At 54.5% G+C, this 19,422-nt stretch overlaps 1 protein-coding gene across 8 annotated transcripts in view; it reads left to right on the forward strand.

Annotated features, from left to right (window-relative positions):
- KDM2B (lysine demethylase 2B) overlaps positions 1 to 19,422 on the forward strand; it is a 103,173-nt gene that overhangs the window by 33,609 nt on the left and 50,142 nt on the right. For all 8 annotated transcript variants that reach the window (XM_037052037.1, XM_037052038.1, XM_037052039.1 and 5 more), the window contains 3 exons: positions 5,596 to 5,711; positions 11,299 to 11,425; positions 13,859 to 14,343. In XM_037052037.1, coding sequence (XP_036907932.1) covers positions 5,596 to 5,711; positions 11,299 to 11,425; positions 13,859 to 14,343 — 728 coding nt within the window. The remainder of the gene's footprint in view (positions 1 to 5,595; positions 5,712 to 11,298; positions 11,426 to 13,858; positions 14,344 to 19,422) is intronic.

Below are 19,422 nucleotides of genomic sequence, written 5' to 3' on the forward strand. Positions count from 1 at the left end.
ACAGGCTGTGGCTTCACAGAAGTGACTTTGCCTCTCTGTGGCTTGGTGTCTGCTCCGTAAAGTGGGACTGAGTGAGTGAAGTCCTACAGTTATTTGGAGATGGGCTGAGCCCCTCTGGCCAGGTATAAACTGAGTCACTCACTCACTGGTGGATGTGACAGGTGACCTAGCAGTCAGGGAGCGAGTGCGGTCTTAGGCTGCATTAATGGGAGCATCCTGCCCAGAATGAGGGAGGGCATAGGAGGTTGTGTTCTCTTGATTCTGCTTTGGAGGGTAAGTTGACTTAGAGAGAGAGGATTCTGGATACCACATCAGATTAGATGAATCTGAAGGAGGAACTGGGTGGTTTTTACCCAGGGAAGCAATGGTATATGTAATGCAGTCAGCCAATGGAAGAATTGTCTCCTGAATGGAGAGGTATAACCAGATGGTACTGGAATGAGTTCTCCTAGGTAGTGAACTCCCCATCTCTGGAGGTATACAAGTAGAAGGTATATATGGTTGGGCCAAGGAGACCGCAGGGCATTTGCCGCTGAGGAGATGATTGGACCTAAGGATAGGAGGCCACTAAGATCCGTTGGATGGAGAAGCTGGGTAACATTTAAGTTTCTGGGACTTGGGCTGGGAGCTGGCCTTGGGCGTGGACATCAAGCACCAGTGTGTGGTGTCAGGGGGAGTGGGGATGGATGTAGTAGCAGTTCCCACTGCAGGGATGGGGTCTGCAGACCTGGGCTCTTCTAGAAAGTTGGGCGGAAGGTGGACACTTACCTATTAGGGAAATTGGAGATTCGAGGTGGCAGGGTTTAGTAGGTGACTTTGTTACCTTGGCCCCAGGTCCATCCTCGGACTGTTTGGCTCGGGGACGAAACGTCCCGTGGCTTAGGACAGGAAGGGATTGATTGGTGGGCAGTGTTTATGGTGTGAACCCGAGGGGACGTGGCGTGGGTAATCGGGAAGGAGGTGGTATCCTTCTCAAGGTGATGCAACCATGCCATAGGGGTGGGAGGATTGACCTTGTGCATTCAAAGAACTCTGACGTGCTCTTGGCCTTGCTGACTCTGACCCTGGGCTGTTCTCTTCTCTCTGCACCTCAACTATTCCATCTCTACAATGGGGGCAGGGTGGGGCTGAATTCTGAGACCCTCGGGCTCCTTCTCAATCCTGTCCCCTGAGCTCAGGCCTCTTCTCTTCATGTCTCTGGGGAGACGGGCCTTCTTCTCTCTGGGCCTTACGCCGAGCTGGGAGGTGGCTTGTCACCTTCCCCAAGTCAGAGACGGGAGCAGGTTGATTTTGTGACTTTGGCAGGTTGGAAAAGGTCTAGAGAAGCAACATGGGAGCCACAGTGGGGGGGGGAGGGGGGACTGGAAGGCAGGACATGAACTTGACCTGCCACAGGCAGGCAAAGACTTCAGTTCCTGAGGGTCCTCAGTGAGATACAGGACTTTTTTCAGGATTTGGGGGAAGTGAAAAAGGGACTGTTGGAATCTGTCACCATCTCGGAGGAAGGGGGCACATATGGTTCCCAGGCATTGATTTCATGCACCAATGAAATTACCAAAGAAAAAAGGTTGGGAGCTGAGATACAAGGTTGCTAAAGGTGGACATTAAAAAAAAATACAAAACCCGGAATCTACTTACGCGGGTGCCTCATGAGAGGAAGACCATTTTGACAGTGAAAATGTGGGAAGTTCATACCTTCAGAATAAAGGACAGCACTTCGATGGTGATGAGTGTGTGGAAACTGACACCATCTTTACTCATAGGCTTGGCCTCCCCCCGGCTGTGCCTGCCCAGGTGAACCAGAGCTAACACTAATAATAACTGGTATTACCGAGCAGCAAATATTTTCTATTTCTATCTTCTCTGCAGGCAAGTAAGAAAAAACACCGCCCTCTCCCTCTGGTAGTAAAGGAGGTTCCTGAGGCCCAGAGAGGTCAACAAACTAGCCCAAGGTCACACAGTTAATAAGTGACAGGCCAGGGCAGGAACCCAGGTGTGCGTGGCTTCGGAGCCCACCTGGTTTCCTGTTTGTCTGGGAGCCAGCAGATTTGAGATGTCCCCTTTCTCGGCTGTACGGCTTCGGGAGAATGATTTGTTTGTTTTACAGACTTTCTTTGGGGTCCTGTTGGCAGCCTGGAAGGTGCTGGGGAGGCTGTGGGAGACTCCCTCTCCTGTTCGGAGCACACATCCAGCCGGATAGCTGCCAGGATGGTGGGGCCCAGTCTAGGGACCTCAGAAGGACCCTGGGGTCAGTGACTTGGGCTGGCCTGAAGGTACTTCCCACTCTTACTTTATACCCAAGACCCAACATTCATGGTAGCTCCAGGTGTCCCTCAGACCCGGGCAAGTCTGCAAAACTGTAACCGGTAACTACTTATTAGCTTAGGTTGGCTCGGGCCTCAGATGTTCCGTCTGTAAAGTGGGTATAGGGAAGGGACACTGTGGCAATGAGGCCGAGGGTGGTGGGGCTGTGGAAACCAGGCAGCTGCTCAGTTTCTGCCAGTTGGACCTGTCTTCTCGTTTTTCTCGGGAAGGAAGCGATTCAGAATTTGCATTTTCCCCATTTTTGTACTGGCGGTGGGTCCAACCCAGCACAGCCCTGGGCCCTGAGGCAGCCTGTGGCCTGCCCCTTTGGGTCCCCATCGCCAGCTCCCATCTCCCAAAGAGGTGAGAGGCACTCCCTGCTTCCTCGTGGCAAACGTGAGGAGAGGCCCCCCGCGCCCCGAATTCTGTGACCTTGGATTTCACTCATGCAGCAGCGGCAAAGAGACAAATGTCGGGGCAGGGGGTGGGACGTTAGATTCCGAATTCTGAGCATCTGACTCATGGGCACGACTCCACGTGCCCCTGCTGGCCTTCTTGGCTCTCTCTGGTCCCAGAGAGTACTTCTCAGTAGGTTTTGTGGGTCGCCTGCTTTCCTTCCACGACTGGATCTGTCCCTTGTCACTTGGCCTGAATAGCCTCTGTTATTACCTTTATGTTGTCGGTGATTCTGGCCTGGGAGCAGGAGGCAGATGCCAGCCGGCCCAGCCCCGTCATCAGCTGGGGACACCTGCTCCCCCCTGCTCCCTGGGGGATGGCCAGCGAGACGCCATCGGGAGGGTGGGTACGGATGGGGCTTACGAACAATGTCATTTCCCCTCGCTGCTTCTTCTGGAGGGAATCATTTAAGTACTGCAGCAGACGTGAGGAGGACCAGGGGGAGGGGCTTGGCAGCGGCTCTAATCTGGGGAGGCTGCCTGACCCACCCTTGAAGCCCAGACTTGGGGGGCAAGGAGAGCCAGTAGAAGCTTTTAGAACCCCCTGATGGGCATGTCCCTGGGGGTGCAGGTTCCTGTTTCCCTATTTGCAACAGCACCTCTGTGCTCACGCGTCAGGTGAGTAGAGATGTAAGTCGCATATGTCTGCGTTTCCACCTGCCACAAGTGAAGGAAGAGGCGGGGGCTGGTCAGTGCCATTCACGTGGCACCGTGCTTTCCAAAGCCCTGCGGTGGATGAGGGCACGTGGACTTGCTCGTGTGGGATGAGTTCTTGTTCACTGAGTTGCGTGCCTGGCAGGTGGTGGCCACGAGGGGGGTGGTCAGGTGCCGCAGGTTGTAGGGTGAGTCAGTGCTGGGGATGGTTTTGAACTTACGTGCCCCGAACTAACCTTTCTGTAGGGCGGTAAGGGGGGCCACATGAGGTGCATAGGAACAGGATCCAGGGGTCCCCGTGCCCGTTGAGGCTTCATTCACCCTGCCACGTGCATCCACGGAAACCCCGTGGCCCCAGGTCCTGCTGTAGAAGATGTCAGTGAAAGACCACAGAAGGTGGTAACAACAGCAATAATAATAGTGCTCCTCTTGATAGAAACATAAAAATGCTGAGAAAAATCAGGTGGTACACAGCTGAGGCAGAGCGGCTGAAGCAGACATGGGAACTGAGACTTTAAAGGTGTCCACAAAAGGGGGGCAGCAGGGCTGGGGGCAGAGGCCCCGGCGACTCCACAAGGGCAGCCCTGCCTGCTCCTCTCCTCTCGAAGCGCAGCCAGTTGCATAAAAGCCTTCATTCCCGTGCTCTTGGCCGGCGCTCTTGTTCTGCCCTCCGCCCAGGCCCCAAGCAGGGGAGGGCCGGGGCCCACATGCCAGCGGTGGCCTCGCAGCCCTTGAGCTCTCTTCCAGTGGCAGTGTTGGCCCAGCAGCCGTGACGGCCTGTGGCCGCCTGTGACTCCAGCTGGCGAGTGTCAGCTCCCGGGAGGGAAGAGGCTGGGACAGCTCGGTGGGTGGGGGCAGAGGGGACGGTGGCACCTGGCTGGAGATCCTTGGCCTGCCCCTGCCCGTCCGCCCTCCACTCCGCTCATCCTCTCTTTCTGCCTCTGTTCTTTTTGCCTCGTTTCTCTCTGCGCTCTCTCCCTGCGCGTTTGCAGGCCTGCCTCCAGGGACCCGCAGGCCTGCGCGAAGCCTGTGACGCGGTCATGGTGCAGCGTGGTGGCTAAAAACGGAGCTGCTGTCACTTACCGGCTGTGACTTCACTCGGCAAGTGACCTAGCTTCTCTCAGCCTTGGTTTCAGCGTCTGTACCTGGGAGTGGATCATAACACTCCCCATCGCCTCGCTCTGCACTGTCCCTTAAGGGTCGCCAGGAGCTACACGCTGGTGCATTGAGCACTTGAATCCTGGCCAGTCCTGGGAGTCGCTGAAGGAATGAATGGGGTGGCCTGCTTTGCCTCTGGCTTTTAGGGACCAGGTTGGGACTGGTTCCCGGGGATCATCTAGTCCTGATAAGTGACTTTATTTTTCTCCGCCTTATGCTGCTCCTCTGTAAATTGGGGGTGACTCTAACGTATACATTTTCAGAATTTTGTAAGATTAAATGAGTTAAGCCCTGTTCTGGCCTTAGGCCAGTGTCCGACCCTTGGAAGCACTTGATTTTCATGTTTACTGTGCCAGACTTGGGGCTAGGTGCTCAGGGGAATGCAATAGCCCCAGGGTGCCCCAACCTGTTCAGAAGCTGCAGGTCTGTGGGACAGAGCTGGTGTGGGGGTACAGTGTGGCTAAGGAGACTGCCTGGACATGGGCCTTCTAGGGTTTTGGCGGCAGAAGGTGGAATTGGGCAGAGAAGTGAGGCTGGGTCCTGCAGTCCCGGCAGGATATCACTTCTTCATTGTGGCCTCCAGCAGTCCTTTGTGACCACTCGTGAGGCCGGCGGTCCCTGGGATGTCCAGGAAAAGGCTCAAGGACATCTGAGCAGCCCGAGTGAGGCTTTCCCAGCTCCCTGGCCAGCTTGGGAGGGGACAGGGCCTGCATTCTCTGTCGGCTGCCGCAGCCAGGTCTGAAACAACACAAGGAAGCCTTTGTCAGCAAGATCCTCGACAGGTGGGGGCTGGTTGGCCAATGCCCACCACCCAGCCTGAGCTAGTGCACGTCACTGCCTGCCTCGGTCCAGCCTGCTGCCAGTCTTGAGTCCTCTGGGCCAGCCAGAGCTTCGGCCTTCTGCATCAGACATCCCCCAGCATCTTCCACCCTGGCCCTGTGTGCTCCCCGGGGCCTCCAGCCCTCTCCTGCACCGGGCACGGGAGGGGCCGGTGGCTGACCTCGTCTCTCCCGCCCCACCCCAGGCTGGATCCATGCCGTCTATACTCCTGTGGACTCTCTGGTATTCGGCGGAAACATCCTGCACAGCTTCAACGTGCCCATGCAGCTGCGGATCTACGAGATTGAGGACAGAACACGGGTAGGTCGGCTTCCTTCTCTCCGGGGGGCACGCCCGGCTCCCAAGCTCTGCTGAGATCCGGGTGTGTGGACAGGTCACTCCTAAGTCCTCCACGGTGCTCCCTCCCTTCCGCTCCCTGCCTCAGGCCAGGACTTGGTCCTGGTTCTTCGGGGCAGGGGGTGATGACCGGAGCCCTTCCCCGAGCCCCGGGAGTTTCTGCTCATCTCCAGGCTGGTGGCAGCCAAAACCCCCTTGCCGAAGAGGAAGTATCTTTTGAGAAAGCACCGTGACTGTCAGGCAACCTGTCTCTTCCCCCTCCTCACGTGGAGAAGGGATTGGAGGGAGCCGGGGAATTTCGTCGTGGTCGTTGCTGTGGTCTGCAGAGGGGTTGGGCCCTGGGAGAAAGGTCAGATCTTGGCCGTGAGTCCCTGGGGACCTAAGATGTGACATGGAGCCTGAGGAAGCTGGTGTCTGTAGACCACCCAGGGGCTGCCTCTGAACTCCATCTTGGTGCCCACTGGGGGTCCCTAGCTCCCCTTGATGGTAATGGTTTCTCAGACATGAGGTCCCCTCATCCTCACCCCCAGGACTTGACATGTATCTCCAGCTCTGCTCTGTGAGTGTCCCCTGAAAAGCGCTGGCTACTTGGAACTTGCCACCCTCTGTCCCATGCTGGGACTTGACCAGGTGTCCCCAGGCATTTGAGACAGGTCAGAGGGTGGGTGGGAAACCAGGGCCAGAAGGGCCCATTTCTTCTTCTTTTTTCTTATAGTTACTCAAGTATTTCTCTTCTTTTTTTCTTTTTTTGTGGAGAGAATTTACATACAACTTCCACTATTTAAAGTGCACAGTTCAGTGGCGTTTGGCATGTTCACAGTGTTGCACAGCCACCACCTCTGTGTAGTGCCAGGGCACCCACCCCCCCAGAAGAAACCACATCCCCATTAGCAGTCACTCCTCGTCCCGCCCCCCGCCCCCCACCCCCTGCCCCCCACCCCCCACCGCCCATCACTAATCTGCTTTCTGTCTCCGTGGATTCGTCTGTTCTGGACATCTCTTAGAAATGGGATCATGTAACCTGGCCTTTCGTGTCTGGCTTCTTCCACTCGGCGTGATGACTCTAGGCATCCTCCGTGGTGTAGCAGGTGTCCGAGCGCCACTCCTTGTCACGGCTGAGCCATGGTCCACGGGCCGGACAGACCGCACCTTCTCGGGCTTTGCCACCCAGATGGCTTTCTTGCCCCAAAGATGGGTTTCTGTGCCTGGGCCTTGAAGATCCTTGCTTTTCTTGGTCTTGTTTTCTGGCCTCGGTCTATATGGTATCGCACAGATGAGTTGAGTGTGTGTGTCTGACTTTTCTAGAAATCCTGACATTGAGGGACTCCGTCCAGAGGTTTCCCAGGGACCACGTTAGCCACATTCAGCGTCCGGGGCACCGAAGGGGAGAGTGCCCGTCTTCCCATGGTGCGCTGGCTACCTGGGAGGCCCAGATCTGCAAAGATTGGGTCTCGTTTTGTGGACATTTATGCCATTCTTCTCTGCCGCCCACCCAACTTCCATCTCCTGGTCCTGGGGAGGCCAGCCCAGCTCCCAGCTGGAGGAGGTCATTCTGTGGCAGATGCACTGTTTGGGTGTGAGTGGTCATCTCCGAGTCTGGATCACGTGCTTTCTGGGGCTTGGGCCAACTGTTCTTTGGCCGGTGCTGAGGAATGGGCCAGTTTGTGAGCAGACTAGGAAGTGCAGGCTAGAAAAGGAAAAATCTAGAAAGAGAAGTCAGGCCCATGGCTTTCCAGGCGATTCTTGAAAGGCAGAGTCAGGCTGTGATTTCTAAAGGCTTTGGCCGCCCCTCCCCCCACCCAGGAATCCGGCTCATACAACTCAGTGGCTTTGGGCCCCATCATCCAGTGAGGAGCCCAGCCCCCCTCCCTCCTCAGCAGGAGGCGGGGGTGGGGGGAAGTAAATGAAGTGGAACCCGGAGCTCCCGTGGAATGTCACGGCCATATCCAGATGAGATGACAGGGTCCCCTCCCCCAAGGCCCACTGTCTCCATCGTCTGAGTGGACACCCATCTGGTTTCCCCCAAGCAGGTGGACGCGCGGGGGGGCTAGCGGGCAGGCTGGACTGGAACCAGAGGCAGGCTGTTTAATCTGCTTTGATTTCTGGTCCTTGGCGAGGGCTTGTCTACAAGGCCCGATTGTTCATGTCTTAGGAGCCCAGGCAGACAAAAGATGCTGGGGAGCGAGCACTGGAGGCCAGAAAAAGCGCCAGGGCTCCTTGTCAACTTGCTACAGCTCCATTCTTTACATCCCTGCGAGCTGCTCAGGAAGGATGTGGCCATTTAAACAGAGTTTTTCGAGTCCCAACACATACATGGTTTGGCTTGGAATCCAAATGCAGGGGGCAGGACAGCGGACAGCCTCAGTCTCTGAGCCTCGAGGTATGAGTTTGTCTTAGAAAAAGAATTTGCTTTTCGTGGTCCAAGGTGGGGGACCCCCACCGTTCAGAGCAGGGGAGTCCCAAGGCTCTCCCAGGTTTAGGAAGCCATGTCTTGCGCTCATGATTTTAATTTTTCTGGGCCCGGATGATAGGAGAGTTTACAAGCGCAGACAGGTGTCTGGGGCTGATGGGTTTCCATCACCTGCCCCTTTGGGAGATTACACCTTTCACCTCTCACTCTAAAAATATGTGTGGGGGAGGGGAGGCGGAGAACGACACCGATGGAATGGATGGGTTGCGTGTCTATTATTCAAAGATAACATCTCAACAATGACCACTACATACTTTAACTCCAGTTAGGTTGATAAGGGTAGAGATGGTCCAGATGATCATTAAACTGCAGTCTTTCTCTCTCTCTCTTTTTTTTTTTACCCTTTTTCCATGCCCCCTAATGGTTCTAGTGAAAGCAGCCTTCTCAGGAAAGGTAATGCCCGCATGTCCCATTTTCTCTCAGTCAGTGGATCTATTTGGAAGTTACAAGTAACTTACCCTTCCTTTCACCTTTCTCCCACCATTGGATTTTTTTTTTCCCTCATTGACTTTTTTTTTTCCAGGAGAAAAAACAAATTTCTAAGACACTTCCACCCAACCTCATATTTCAGTTTTTCAAGTCCCGAGACCTGGGAGTTCTAGGTGCACGGAAATACCGCCGGTTCTCATGTCCTGAGGTCACTGCTGTAAGAGCAAGGGGTCTTTTGGGGACCCACACTGACCCCTGGAGCCCCGCTGATCCAGGGGGCCCCCCCAGGCAGGGAGCAGTGCATGCTTTCTGACCGCCTTGCCTTTCGGTGACAACTCAGTTTTGCGGAGGCTCCGATTCTGTCAACAAATAATGTTGAGCAATCGTGTGTTTAATGTTCCCAGGCATGTGGCTGAAACCTTTTGAAGGCGAAGGGTGGAAGGCGACAACCTGTTTGTAAGTCAATTCTTTGCCAACTTTGTTTCCTGCGGTGCTCTCTTGGAAAAAAAAATAAAATGAAATGAAAGAAATTTTAATTCCTTCATCAGCATTTGTCTTCACCCAGCTGGTTTCCTTTGGGCTCAGCAACGATGAGGGGAGACTTACCTTCCTCTCCTGACACACAGCCAAGCACAAAATTTTTTCACCCCCTGATCCATAAAGATTCTTGGGCGCGATGGTGCTCGTCCACGCAGAGTGGCTCAGAGGACCGCCCTCAATTTGAAAAGTCGAAAGCACTTCAGAGTTTGGCTGATCCGGCCCAAAGTCAGGGGGATGTGAGTGAGGGTCCAAGAAGAGGCCGACCTGCCTGTCCTCGGCTTGCTCTGGGGATTGGCGGTTTGTTTCAAAATTGCTTGGCCTTTGTTCTGAAGTAGGGGTGGGGCTGAGACCCCCAAACCCTTCTTCCCAGGAGTTCAGGGCCTGGCTCAGGCTGCGGACCCTCTCTTCCGTTTAAACTCTGGAGGGCGCTGATCTGGCGCCTGAAGAAAAAAAGCGTTATTCATATACCACTCCAGCAATCAACTTGGAGTTCTCGGGGAAGAAGCTGGAGCCAAGGAAACCACTCGATGACGTTCCCAACTCCGCGCATCCTCCCTTCTCCCCCCCGCCCCGAGGAAGGAGCTGAAAAACATGCAGCCAGGATCTCATTCCAAAGCATACCATCCACCTGAGATAGGGAGGTCCGATGGACCCAATGCGCAGATGGGAGAAGTGAGGCCCCTGACATGGGAAAAGGGCCTCAAAGATGGAAACTGAGTCAGTGAGGGTTCGACTGGAGAACTGAGAGCCTGGGACTCTCACGTAGGGCAAGGTGGGGGCCTTTCCCAGGGGGGCTCTGTGAGAGAGGCAGGAAAACAGTGTCTTAGGACCCACGGTGGACCTGGGTCTGCTTGCACTTGTCTTCATTCCACACGTAGGAGGTTGCCTGTTGATTGTCCGCAGAGAGAGTGAGGGGAGTGCTTTGCTTCATGTCTAGCTCCCTGAGCTCCTGGGAGATAGAGGAGGTGGAGAGGGGTCTCTGGCCCCGCAGAGGTCCATCGAGGCAGGTGCACCCTTGGTGAGAGGGCAGGTGAGCAGGCCAGGGGTGTGGACCGTGGATGTGCAGGGTCTGTTTGCAGCCTCGGAGAGGAGGGCCCGGCGGTGGGGGAGGGGCCCCCCTCCCAGCACTGCCGCTCCCTCCTGGCCCACTCAGGGTGCAGTTTTTGGAAGGGTCATCTGTGTTGGGGCGTCAGTGGTGTGGCTTTCTCCCTGTCTTTCGCTGTCACCTCACCCTTGAAGGCCCTGCAAAATCCCCCTGGAGGCCTTGTCCTGATACACAAAGCTTTCAGCACCTGTATTTCCTCCCCTCTAAGAAACAGCCACAGGGGATCTCTGTCTGGACTCCTGCTCCAGACCGGGGGTTGTGTCCCTTGGAATTAGGGTTGCACTGGGGACTTGTGCCTAAGTAAGGGAGTCCCCTGGGAATACACATTGGGCAATGCCAAGTGGTGGTGGTGGTGATGGTGATGGTGATGGTGATGAAGGAGCAAGAGGTGGACCCCTCTGTGGCCCCACCCCAGAGGGAGGAGCGGCCCCACCCCTCCGTCCTCATTGGTCCAGCTGGTCCAGCTCCGCCCCCAGAGTGCAGGAGATGCTTCACAGTCTGCCAGCAGGTGGGTGGGGTTTGGAGATTGTGGTTTTTCAAAGACGGAGAGAGGCAAAGCAGAGTCTGTGCGAGAATCTTTGAGAACGACTAGGAGCTCGTTTCTGGTGTAGCTAGAATCAGGCAGTGGCTCGCATTCGTAGGTCCCCGCACCCTCCGTCCGCAGGTCAGGGGACAACACAGTTTCTCTGCACCTCACAGAAGCACAAAGCGGCCCTGTCCATCTTCCCCGTGGCGTGCTGCTCAGGGGAACCTTGACATAATGCTCTCACCGAGGCCTCTTGCTCCCCTCTTCCGCCTCATTCGTGCATGCTACTGGTCTCTCCCCATCCAGCGCCTCCCCGCTGCCCCGCAGCCCACCCTCCCATTTTCCCCTCACACCATTTGTGCTTTTGCTGAGATGATGAAAGTAACTCCCGCCCCCAGGAAACACCTCCCCCTCCATTCTCGCCCTCCTTTTCCCTTTGCCCTTCAGAAGCTGACCTCTGCCCCTGGGTCTTTGCTTTCAGGTGCAGCCCAAATTCCGTTACCCCTTCTACTATGAGATGTGCTGGTATGTCTTGGAGAGATACGTGTACTGTGTGACCCAGCGGTCCTACCTAACTCAGGAATACCAGAGAGAGTCGATGCTGATTGGTGAGTGAATGACGCGGCCCACCCCCTCACCCCCCCCCCCCGCCCCGGAAAATGAAATCACAACCCCCAACAGAGTAACACTGGTGGCTTCCAAGGCTCGCCAGTGACTTTGTGGATGTGGTAGGGAGCAAGTTCTGGGCGTGATTGCTGAAGCAGGATCCCCTCGGAGCAAAGCATCCTGGTTCTTTTTAATCCTCAGTAGCTACAAGCTGATTTTTTTTTCCCACCTGAGCCCCAGGGCTTGGGTTTTTGTGTATACAAGAGCAGATCCATGAGAGGCAGCCAGCCCCCCAAATCCCAGGCCAGCTTTGAGCCTGCCAGCAGGACGGCCAGGGCTGGGGACGCAAGCAAGCTTGGCAGAGCGGTGGGTGGTTTTTGGTCGCAGCTGCAGCTCCCTGCCCTGCTGCCGTTACTTAAAGGGACCTCATCCCACCACGATGCTAGGCCCTGGAGTCCTGGCTCACAGATGTCCTTGCCAAAGCTGCACAGGGTTGTGACAGCCTGGCGGTGTCCCCTCTGCCTCTGAGCTCTCACTGCCGAGGGGTTTTCCTGGATGCAGAGTCCGCTGTGCCTCACTTATTTCATCCTTCTCATCACGAGATTGAAAAATGCAACTGGTCCACACGGTTTCTCCTGGCATCTCCAGGACTTTTAGAGTCTTTATTTTTTTCTTTCGCTCACTAAACCCTCTCCCTCTGTCTCCCTGACTGCCATCCTCAGTGACTTGAGGGGTTGGCTCCAGGCGGGCCCAGGATGGGGAACAAATGTTTCTATTAAGGATTTATTGGGAAGTGCCTATTCGCCTCTTGGAAATTCAGGTTTATCTGGCAGGGAGCGGTTGGGGGGTTGTGTTTTGAGTCCCATTTCCATCAGATGTTGCGATACTCAGATGTGGAAAACACTGAAAGCCTGCCACCCGTTGTTCCGGAGCCTGCAGCCTGGCGGGAGATGGGAATGATTCTGGACTCGCGTGTGAACTACTGGGCAGTTTGGGCAGTCCTGTGCGGACCGGAGGCTTGACTTTTGTGGCAGTCCCCCCAGACCCGAAAACGGGGGTCAATTCTCTTGTTTGGATACTTAGGGCTGTGGAAGGACATTCCCAAGTCCGAGGGGCAAACTTTGAGCCAGTGTTGGGGTCTTCGGTACCTCCTGTTTTCTTAAATTTTCTTACCACTGTTTCCCCCACCTCTGTAGTCCAAAGGGAGAGGTGGGCGTTAGGGGGACCCCCTCATTGACCAAAGGGTGGGTGTTAGGGAGACCCCTCATTGACTGAAGGCTGGTTGTACGCTAGGAACTGTGATCAGTGGTGCCCTATTTGCTCCTCGCAACAGGCCTTCAGAGGCAGTAGCCTCTGCTGATAGGGTTTTAAAAAATATTTTATTTATTTATTTTTAGAGAGAGGGGAAAGGAAGGAGAGAGGAAGAGAAACATCAATGTGTGGTTTGCCTCTTGTGCACCCCCTACTGGGGACCTGGCCTGCAACCCAGGCATGTGCCCTGACTGGGAATCGAACTGGCGACCTTTTGCTTCACAGGCCCATGCTCAATCCACTGAGCTACACCAGCCAGGGCTGCTGACAGTTTTTAAAGAGCATTACGGGGATATAGTTCCCACGTACTATGTACCTGTTCATTGTGTTCACTCTAAAGGTTTTTAGTGGTGCAGCCCTCACAACAGTTAATTTTTAGAACATTCATCACACAGAGAGAAACCTGTGCCATTTATCGATTGCTTGCTTTATTTATTTATTTATTTATTTACTTATTTGCTTATTTTAATCCCAAGGACATGCTTTGTGATTTTAGAGAGTGGGGAAGGGGGAGGGAGAGAAACATCGATGTGAAAGAGAAGTATTGATTGGTTGCCTCTCGCCCGTTCCCTGACCAGGGAGGGACCCAACCTGCAGCCGAGGCATGTGCCCTGAATAGGAATCGAACCTGTGACGTTTCAGTCCACGGGAATAATGTTCCCAACTATGTGAGCAACACTGGCCAGGACAAAACATGCGCCCTGTAGTTATGTTACCTCATCCCCTCTTCCCCAGCATGAGGCAGTCACTAGTCCACTTCTGTCTCTGGGTTTTTTCCCTGTTCTGGACATTGCAGTGCTTGAATCATACATAATATATGCTCCTCTGTCTTATTTTTTATGTGTTGAAAAATAAAATGCCACGTGTGTTCAGAAAGGTGAAGCAACTTGTGTGGGTACACACGGCTGTAGGAAGCTGAGCTGGGATTTGAACCTATGTCTAACTGACCCCAGCCTTTCTAGAAGCCGAGGGAGGCCTAGACCATTGGGATGGTCAAAAGCTTGATCTCCAGAATAAAGGGGGGGCGTAGTGAGGGAAGGTCCCCCGGGACACCCAGCAGGGAGTTTGGGGCGTTTATCTCAGTCTTTCCTGTGCCCCCTTCACCCCTCCCTGACTCCTTGTAGATGCCCCAAGAAAGCCCAGTATAGACGGCTTCTCGTCGGATTCCTGGCTGGAGATGGAGGAGGAGTCTTGTGAGCGGCAGCCTCAGGAGGAGGAGAAGGAGGAGGAGGAGGAGGAGGAAGAAGAAGAGGGTGCAGATAAAGTGCCCAAGCTGTCTGCCGATGGCCCTGCCTCGCCCACCAGCACCCCCTCGGAGGACCAGGAGCCCCCGGGAAAGAAGCCCAAAGCCCCTGCCCTGCGGTTCCTGAAAAGGACTTTGTCAAACGAGTCAGAGGACAGTGTGAAGTCCACGACAGTGCCCGCAGAGTACCCCAAGACGCCCACGGGCTCCCCCACCACTGAGGGCTCTGCCAAATGGACCCACCTCACTGAGTTTGAACTGAAGGGCCTGAAAGCTCTGGTGGAGAAACTTGAATCCCTCCCGGAAAACAAGAAGTGCGTCCCCGAGGGCATCGAGGACCCCCAGGCGCTCCTGGAGGGTGTGAAGGTGGGCAGGGAGTTGCGTCGGGGGTGGGGCAGCCGAGGGCTGGCAGGGTCTGTACAGAGCACAGCCTTCCACGGGCATCAGGGCTCAGCTCAGGGTGGCTTGGTGCCGACTGTCCTTGGGGCGTGTCCAAGCACAGAGAGGAGGAGCTCATCCCGGGCGTCCACTCAGAGGCCACCACTGACACCTGCAGGGAATCCAGGTGGAAGCTGGCTCCAGCTGACGCTGCGTTCTTTCTCACACTTCTGAGAATGTGAGGACTTGCCAGCACTGGGTGCTGTGGGTGCGCGGAGGGTGCTACTATGGGTTTTGCAGACAGACTCTGCCATTCTGTCTGGGAGATGTGTGTTCTGCGGTGGTTTCCCCTGCAACGGTATCTGTTTTACGTGAGCAAGCTGTGCATCCTGGTGGTCTTCAAGGTGGCCAGCCACGGCGGGCCAGGTGGCCGCCCGGGGTTCAAAGGTTGCCGAGTGGAGCCCAGTTATGGAGCCCACACTCAGGGAGCACCTGCTGTGCTGTCTGTGGGGGAACAGAAAGCAGGGGGTCATGGTCACTGACCTTAGGTAGTTCCCTGTCTAGCAGGAAAGCACGCAGGTGAAGAAATCCGGAGGCGGAGTTCAGTGCCCCTGGCCTGCTGTGTGTGCCCAGGGTGCGGGAGTGGGCCAGGGTTCTGGCATGGTGATGCAGAGGCCACGCGAGCTGGGCCTCAGAGGCTGGGGCGGCGTTCTCCAGATGGGGAAGGCTGTTTGAAGCAGGGTGCTCACGAACAGGTGTTTAAGAAACAGATACACCGGGTGGCCTTGTCTTCCTCTCCTCACGATCATGACGTTTGTTGAAAGCTTGCTACCTGCCAGGTACCAGCCAGTGCTAGGCAAGTGGTAGTTACCATTACTCTCTGCCTTTACCCCACGAGCAGGTAGGCTCGGCGTGGCTCAGGAACATCCTGAGGTGACAGACCAGGTAGATGGTGGGGCTGGGGTGAGGGCCCGGGAGCACCTCCAGAGCGCCTGTGTGGACACGCTGCACCAGCTTCCGCCTGTCAGCGTTGCTAATGCTTTTTGGGGTGAGGCCTCAGAGGCTTCTGGGCTTCCTCTTCCAATGTCTGATTCCCCAGAAAATCCAGCTGCCTGGGGGGTCAGAAATGGCATTGAAGTCTCTTTCTAACTTGGGGAAATTGCCCAGTAAAAGAACTCTGTGATAGATATTTCCGTGAAGCAAATCTTTACTTGCGATGGGGTCTTTTCCGTTGATTCTGGACTTTTGGGGGAGGTTGCCAGCCTTTCTTGAGATTTTTATGAAAACAGGTTTTGGGGCACAGAAATATTTTGTGTGTGGTGTCAGGGGTCTTGGACTCCAGCCTCTTCCTTTTCCCCACGTTAAGAAGCTCAAACCTTGGAAGGAGGGATTTTGGTTATTAGGTTCCCCAAAGGGAGCCTGAGAATTCTGTTGGGGGGCTACTTTTTTTATTCTGAGGTCCTGAAAAACAAGAACAAGGTATTTTCATGAATAATTAAATCGTTCATAGTATTGGGGTGCCAGAATGTCGTAAAGGAGTTAAAAAACACATTCGTTTTGGGAGGAAATGTTATTCTGTGCTGTGGAGAGTGTTTTTTCTTTAAGTTTCTTATGTCTCTGATCCGTTTATGTGCGGTGCTCCTGATTCCTGGTTAGTCAGATAATTTTCTGGGAATGGGACTTGGCCCCTCCTGTCTCTCGCCTATTCCCACCTGATGGGCCTCTGAGGCCCGTTCGGCCCCTGGATGGTGTGGGGTAGGGGCTCAGACAGCTGTCAAGGAGCCAGGCTCTTTGCCCCGACCGTGGGGTTCAGTGGGGTGCAGTTCATGTTGATGTGTGACGGCATCTCAGTTACTGTGTGCTATTACAGGTGTTGTCCATACACGTGCTCATTTCAACCTCCCAACAATTGTGTTTGGCCTGTGTGGTATTAAACGTTTTTACTAATCCGTTGCTAACATTAAGCAATCAGGAGATTAATATAACCTAGCCTGGTTATTTTGCCCCCTGTTCCTTCCTAACTGGCTGTGGCAGCGGAAGTGAGTCGAGGCTGACTTTACACACCGCAGGCCCCACCACTCCCTACTGCCTTCCTGAGCGTGCATTGTGCACGCGGCTGGTACAGGTCCTTCTCTTGTAATCTGGCCGCTTAGTTCGTTTGTTGAACTCAACAGTCTTTAGAGATGTTTATGGTCTTGAGCCTTGGCTGAGGAGGCCCTTTTTGGGCTAAAGATTATAAGCTGGGTGGACAGGTGTCCTGAAGCTGCAGGACAGTGGGACCTTCTGCTGGTGCCTTGAACTGCTGCGTGGCCAGGAACCTGCATGGGTGGAGTGGACCAATGGTATCTTCCATTCCCTGGAGATGCAGAAGAGGTCGTTGAAGCCAAAACTGACCTTCAGAGTGAAAGTTCGGTCACAGAGCGTGAGCAGCTTCTTCCTGGCCACGCTCATAGGCGTTCTTTCTTCCCAGATGTTGGGAAGGCTCCCTTTTGCCCTAAGAATGAAAACCAGCTCAGGAATGTGAGTCCAAGCCAGACTGCCCAGCCGATGCCCACTGCTCCCGCCCCGGGAAGTGAGTCCTGTTTCTCACCAGGGGTGTTTCTCCTTCATGACTGACCACTTTGGCTCTTTGAAGTCGTCTTTCCTCCTCTCTGTTTCTCTGTGACCTCAGGCTGCTGCTACCTCACGGTCGTCAGAGTCCCTGGGATTGGAGACAGTCCCCCAAATCAGTCAGTCTCCGGATGGCTGGGTTTTGGCTTGTATCAACGACCCACTTTTCCTTGCATTTGCAATGCATTTTTGGATTCTTTTTAATTTTATTATTATTCTTTATAAAAGATTTTATTTATTTATTTCTAGAGAGAGGAGGAGGGACGGACAAAGAGAGTGAGAGAAACATCGCTGTGAGAAACATTGATGGGTTGCCTCCTATATGCACCCTGTCAGGGGACCAAACCTGCCACCCAGGCAGGTGCCCTGACTGGGAATCAAACCGGCGACCTTTCGTTTTGCGGGATGACGCCCAACCCACTGAGCTACACCAGTCAGGGCGATTCTTTTTATTTTTTATTTAAACATTTGTGGACCTTTACCAGAGACTTCTGGTGAGTCGTGGTTGGAGGCTGAGAGGACCAGGGAGGGCCTCGGCACCTCTTGCAGTGTTCTCTCTGGCCCTCTGGCCGGCTGCGGGGGGGCGTGGCAGGAAGAACACTGGACTCAGAGTCGGAAGACTTCGGTGACAGCTGCTCCTCACGCTGTGGCTGTGTGACTTGGGCTTGTCGTTCAACTCCTCTGAGCTGGTATTTCTCATTTATATCATGGAAATGAGGCCTTACATTGTCTGCCGCTCAGATGCCCCAGAGGACAAGGAAGGAAGTGTGTTTGAAGTCATTTGATAAACTGCAAAACTCCACGCAAGATGACGGACGTGCAGGTGGTTGCTGAGCAAAGAGGCAGGTGGGGACCAGGCAAGGGGCAGCTGCCTGTTACAGGACAGAGTGGTGTTGGCGTTTCTGCACAGAGTAGACGTTTGGTGCTAATTGACGCACATCGGTTAATTTTGTTCGTCTGGGGCCTCCGATGCGACTCCCTGGTGATGTGCGATGCGTGACGGAATCGAGGAAACCGCAAGGCTCCGGACTGTGATCCTTCCAGAATGGAGCTAAGCGGGGCAGGCTCTTGAGAGGCACAGGGTTGGCAGGCGGTTTCGGAGTCGGCTGCTCAAGGAAACGCTGCTGGGGCCTCGCAGGTGTGATGAGTAGAGAGAGTCCCTTTTCCCTATACACGGTCAGGCTCATTTTCAGCCCCGCTCGCCAGTCCCCGGGGTTCCGCATTCTAGGCCCGGAGGACAGTCGTCACCCAGCCCGCGGTAAGTCGGGTGCTGTGTGCCCTCCTTTCCAAGGTCTAGAGCCATCCAGACCAGCCGGGAGGGAGAAGGGAGAAGATGGCATACTTTTCAGGAGCGGAAAACACTTTGAAGAGTCCAGCTGAAGACAGGTCCTTGGAGAACAGAGGATGTAATGTGTTTTTAGAATTGGGGTGACATACACACGAACATTTATCATTGCTCACTTGTTTGTTTCGAGTACTAGGCCGCCAGGTGAGATGCCCCAGGAGGGACCCCTTTACCGTGGGGGAGTGGTGCCAAGCACGTTATTCGCAGGATTGGGTGGCCACCACTTCTACCCAGTTCCACCCTCTGTCGTCACCCCAGACAGAGCCCTGTCCCCATGGACGGGGACAGTGGAACCCTGTCCCCCTCCCTCAGACCTGCTTTCTCTCTCTATGGGTTTGCCTATTCTGGATCTTTCTTCCACAGAAAGGTTTTCAGTGTGGCAGTGTTACACGATCACTGCGAAACAAAATTTAACATTCCAGGCGAGAGGTCAGAAAGGGTCCCCCGCTCAGGTCTCACACCCCAGAGGTGACCCCGTGGTATCCACCTGATGGATATACTTCCGGAGCTTTCCTCTCTCCCCCATGTATACTAACAAATCATAATTTTTAAAAAATTAGATCATACTGTCTTGCAACTTGCTTTGGTCCCTTAAAGCTTTTTTTTTCGTGCGTCTGTTTCTGTAAGTCTGGCTTCTTTTTTGTGGGCAGAACTTTCGACGGTGGAGTTCGCCCTTGCAGCCACGCGGATGGGAGAGCCCGCGGGACTCTGGTTTCAGCAAGTGCCAGATCGCTCATCGGATCCCTGAAAACTTGACTTAGATCCAGGCCAAAATGATCGCCCTGTTTCATTCGCTTTAGGAAAAGAAAGATGTCAACGCTCTCGTAAGAGCCTAAGAAAGACGTTTTCTCGCCCATCTTTCTGAAACCCTCTGGGATTTGGCCTTGGGGCATCTTCAGTGACTGCCTTCTGTTGAGACACCTGTTCTGCTGGAGGTGCAGTATGTTGGCTTCTACATGAAGGGAAAACCCAGACAGCACGATGGAGAGAACCCTGAGTCCAGTTTCGCTTTCTGTTCTCAGCTCCTCGCTGTGTGGCCTTGAGCAAGTCACTCACCTTTCCCGGGTTCCTTGGCTGTTGAGAAGCGCTTAAGGGATTGAAACCTGATGTCC

The sequence above is a fragment of the Sturnira hondurensis genome, unplaced genomic scaffold (genome assembly GCF_014824575.4).
Source record: "Sturnira hondurensis isolate 20B ecotype Veracruz unplaced genomic scaffold, ASM1482457v3 Scaffold0007406, whole genome shotgun sequence".
NCBI classification, from domain to species: domain Eukaryota; kingdom Metazoa; phylum Chordata; class Mammalia; order Chiroptera; family Phyllostomidae; genus Sturnira; species Sturnira hondurensis.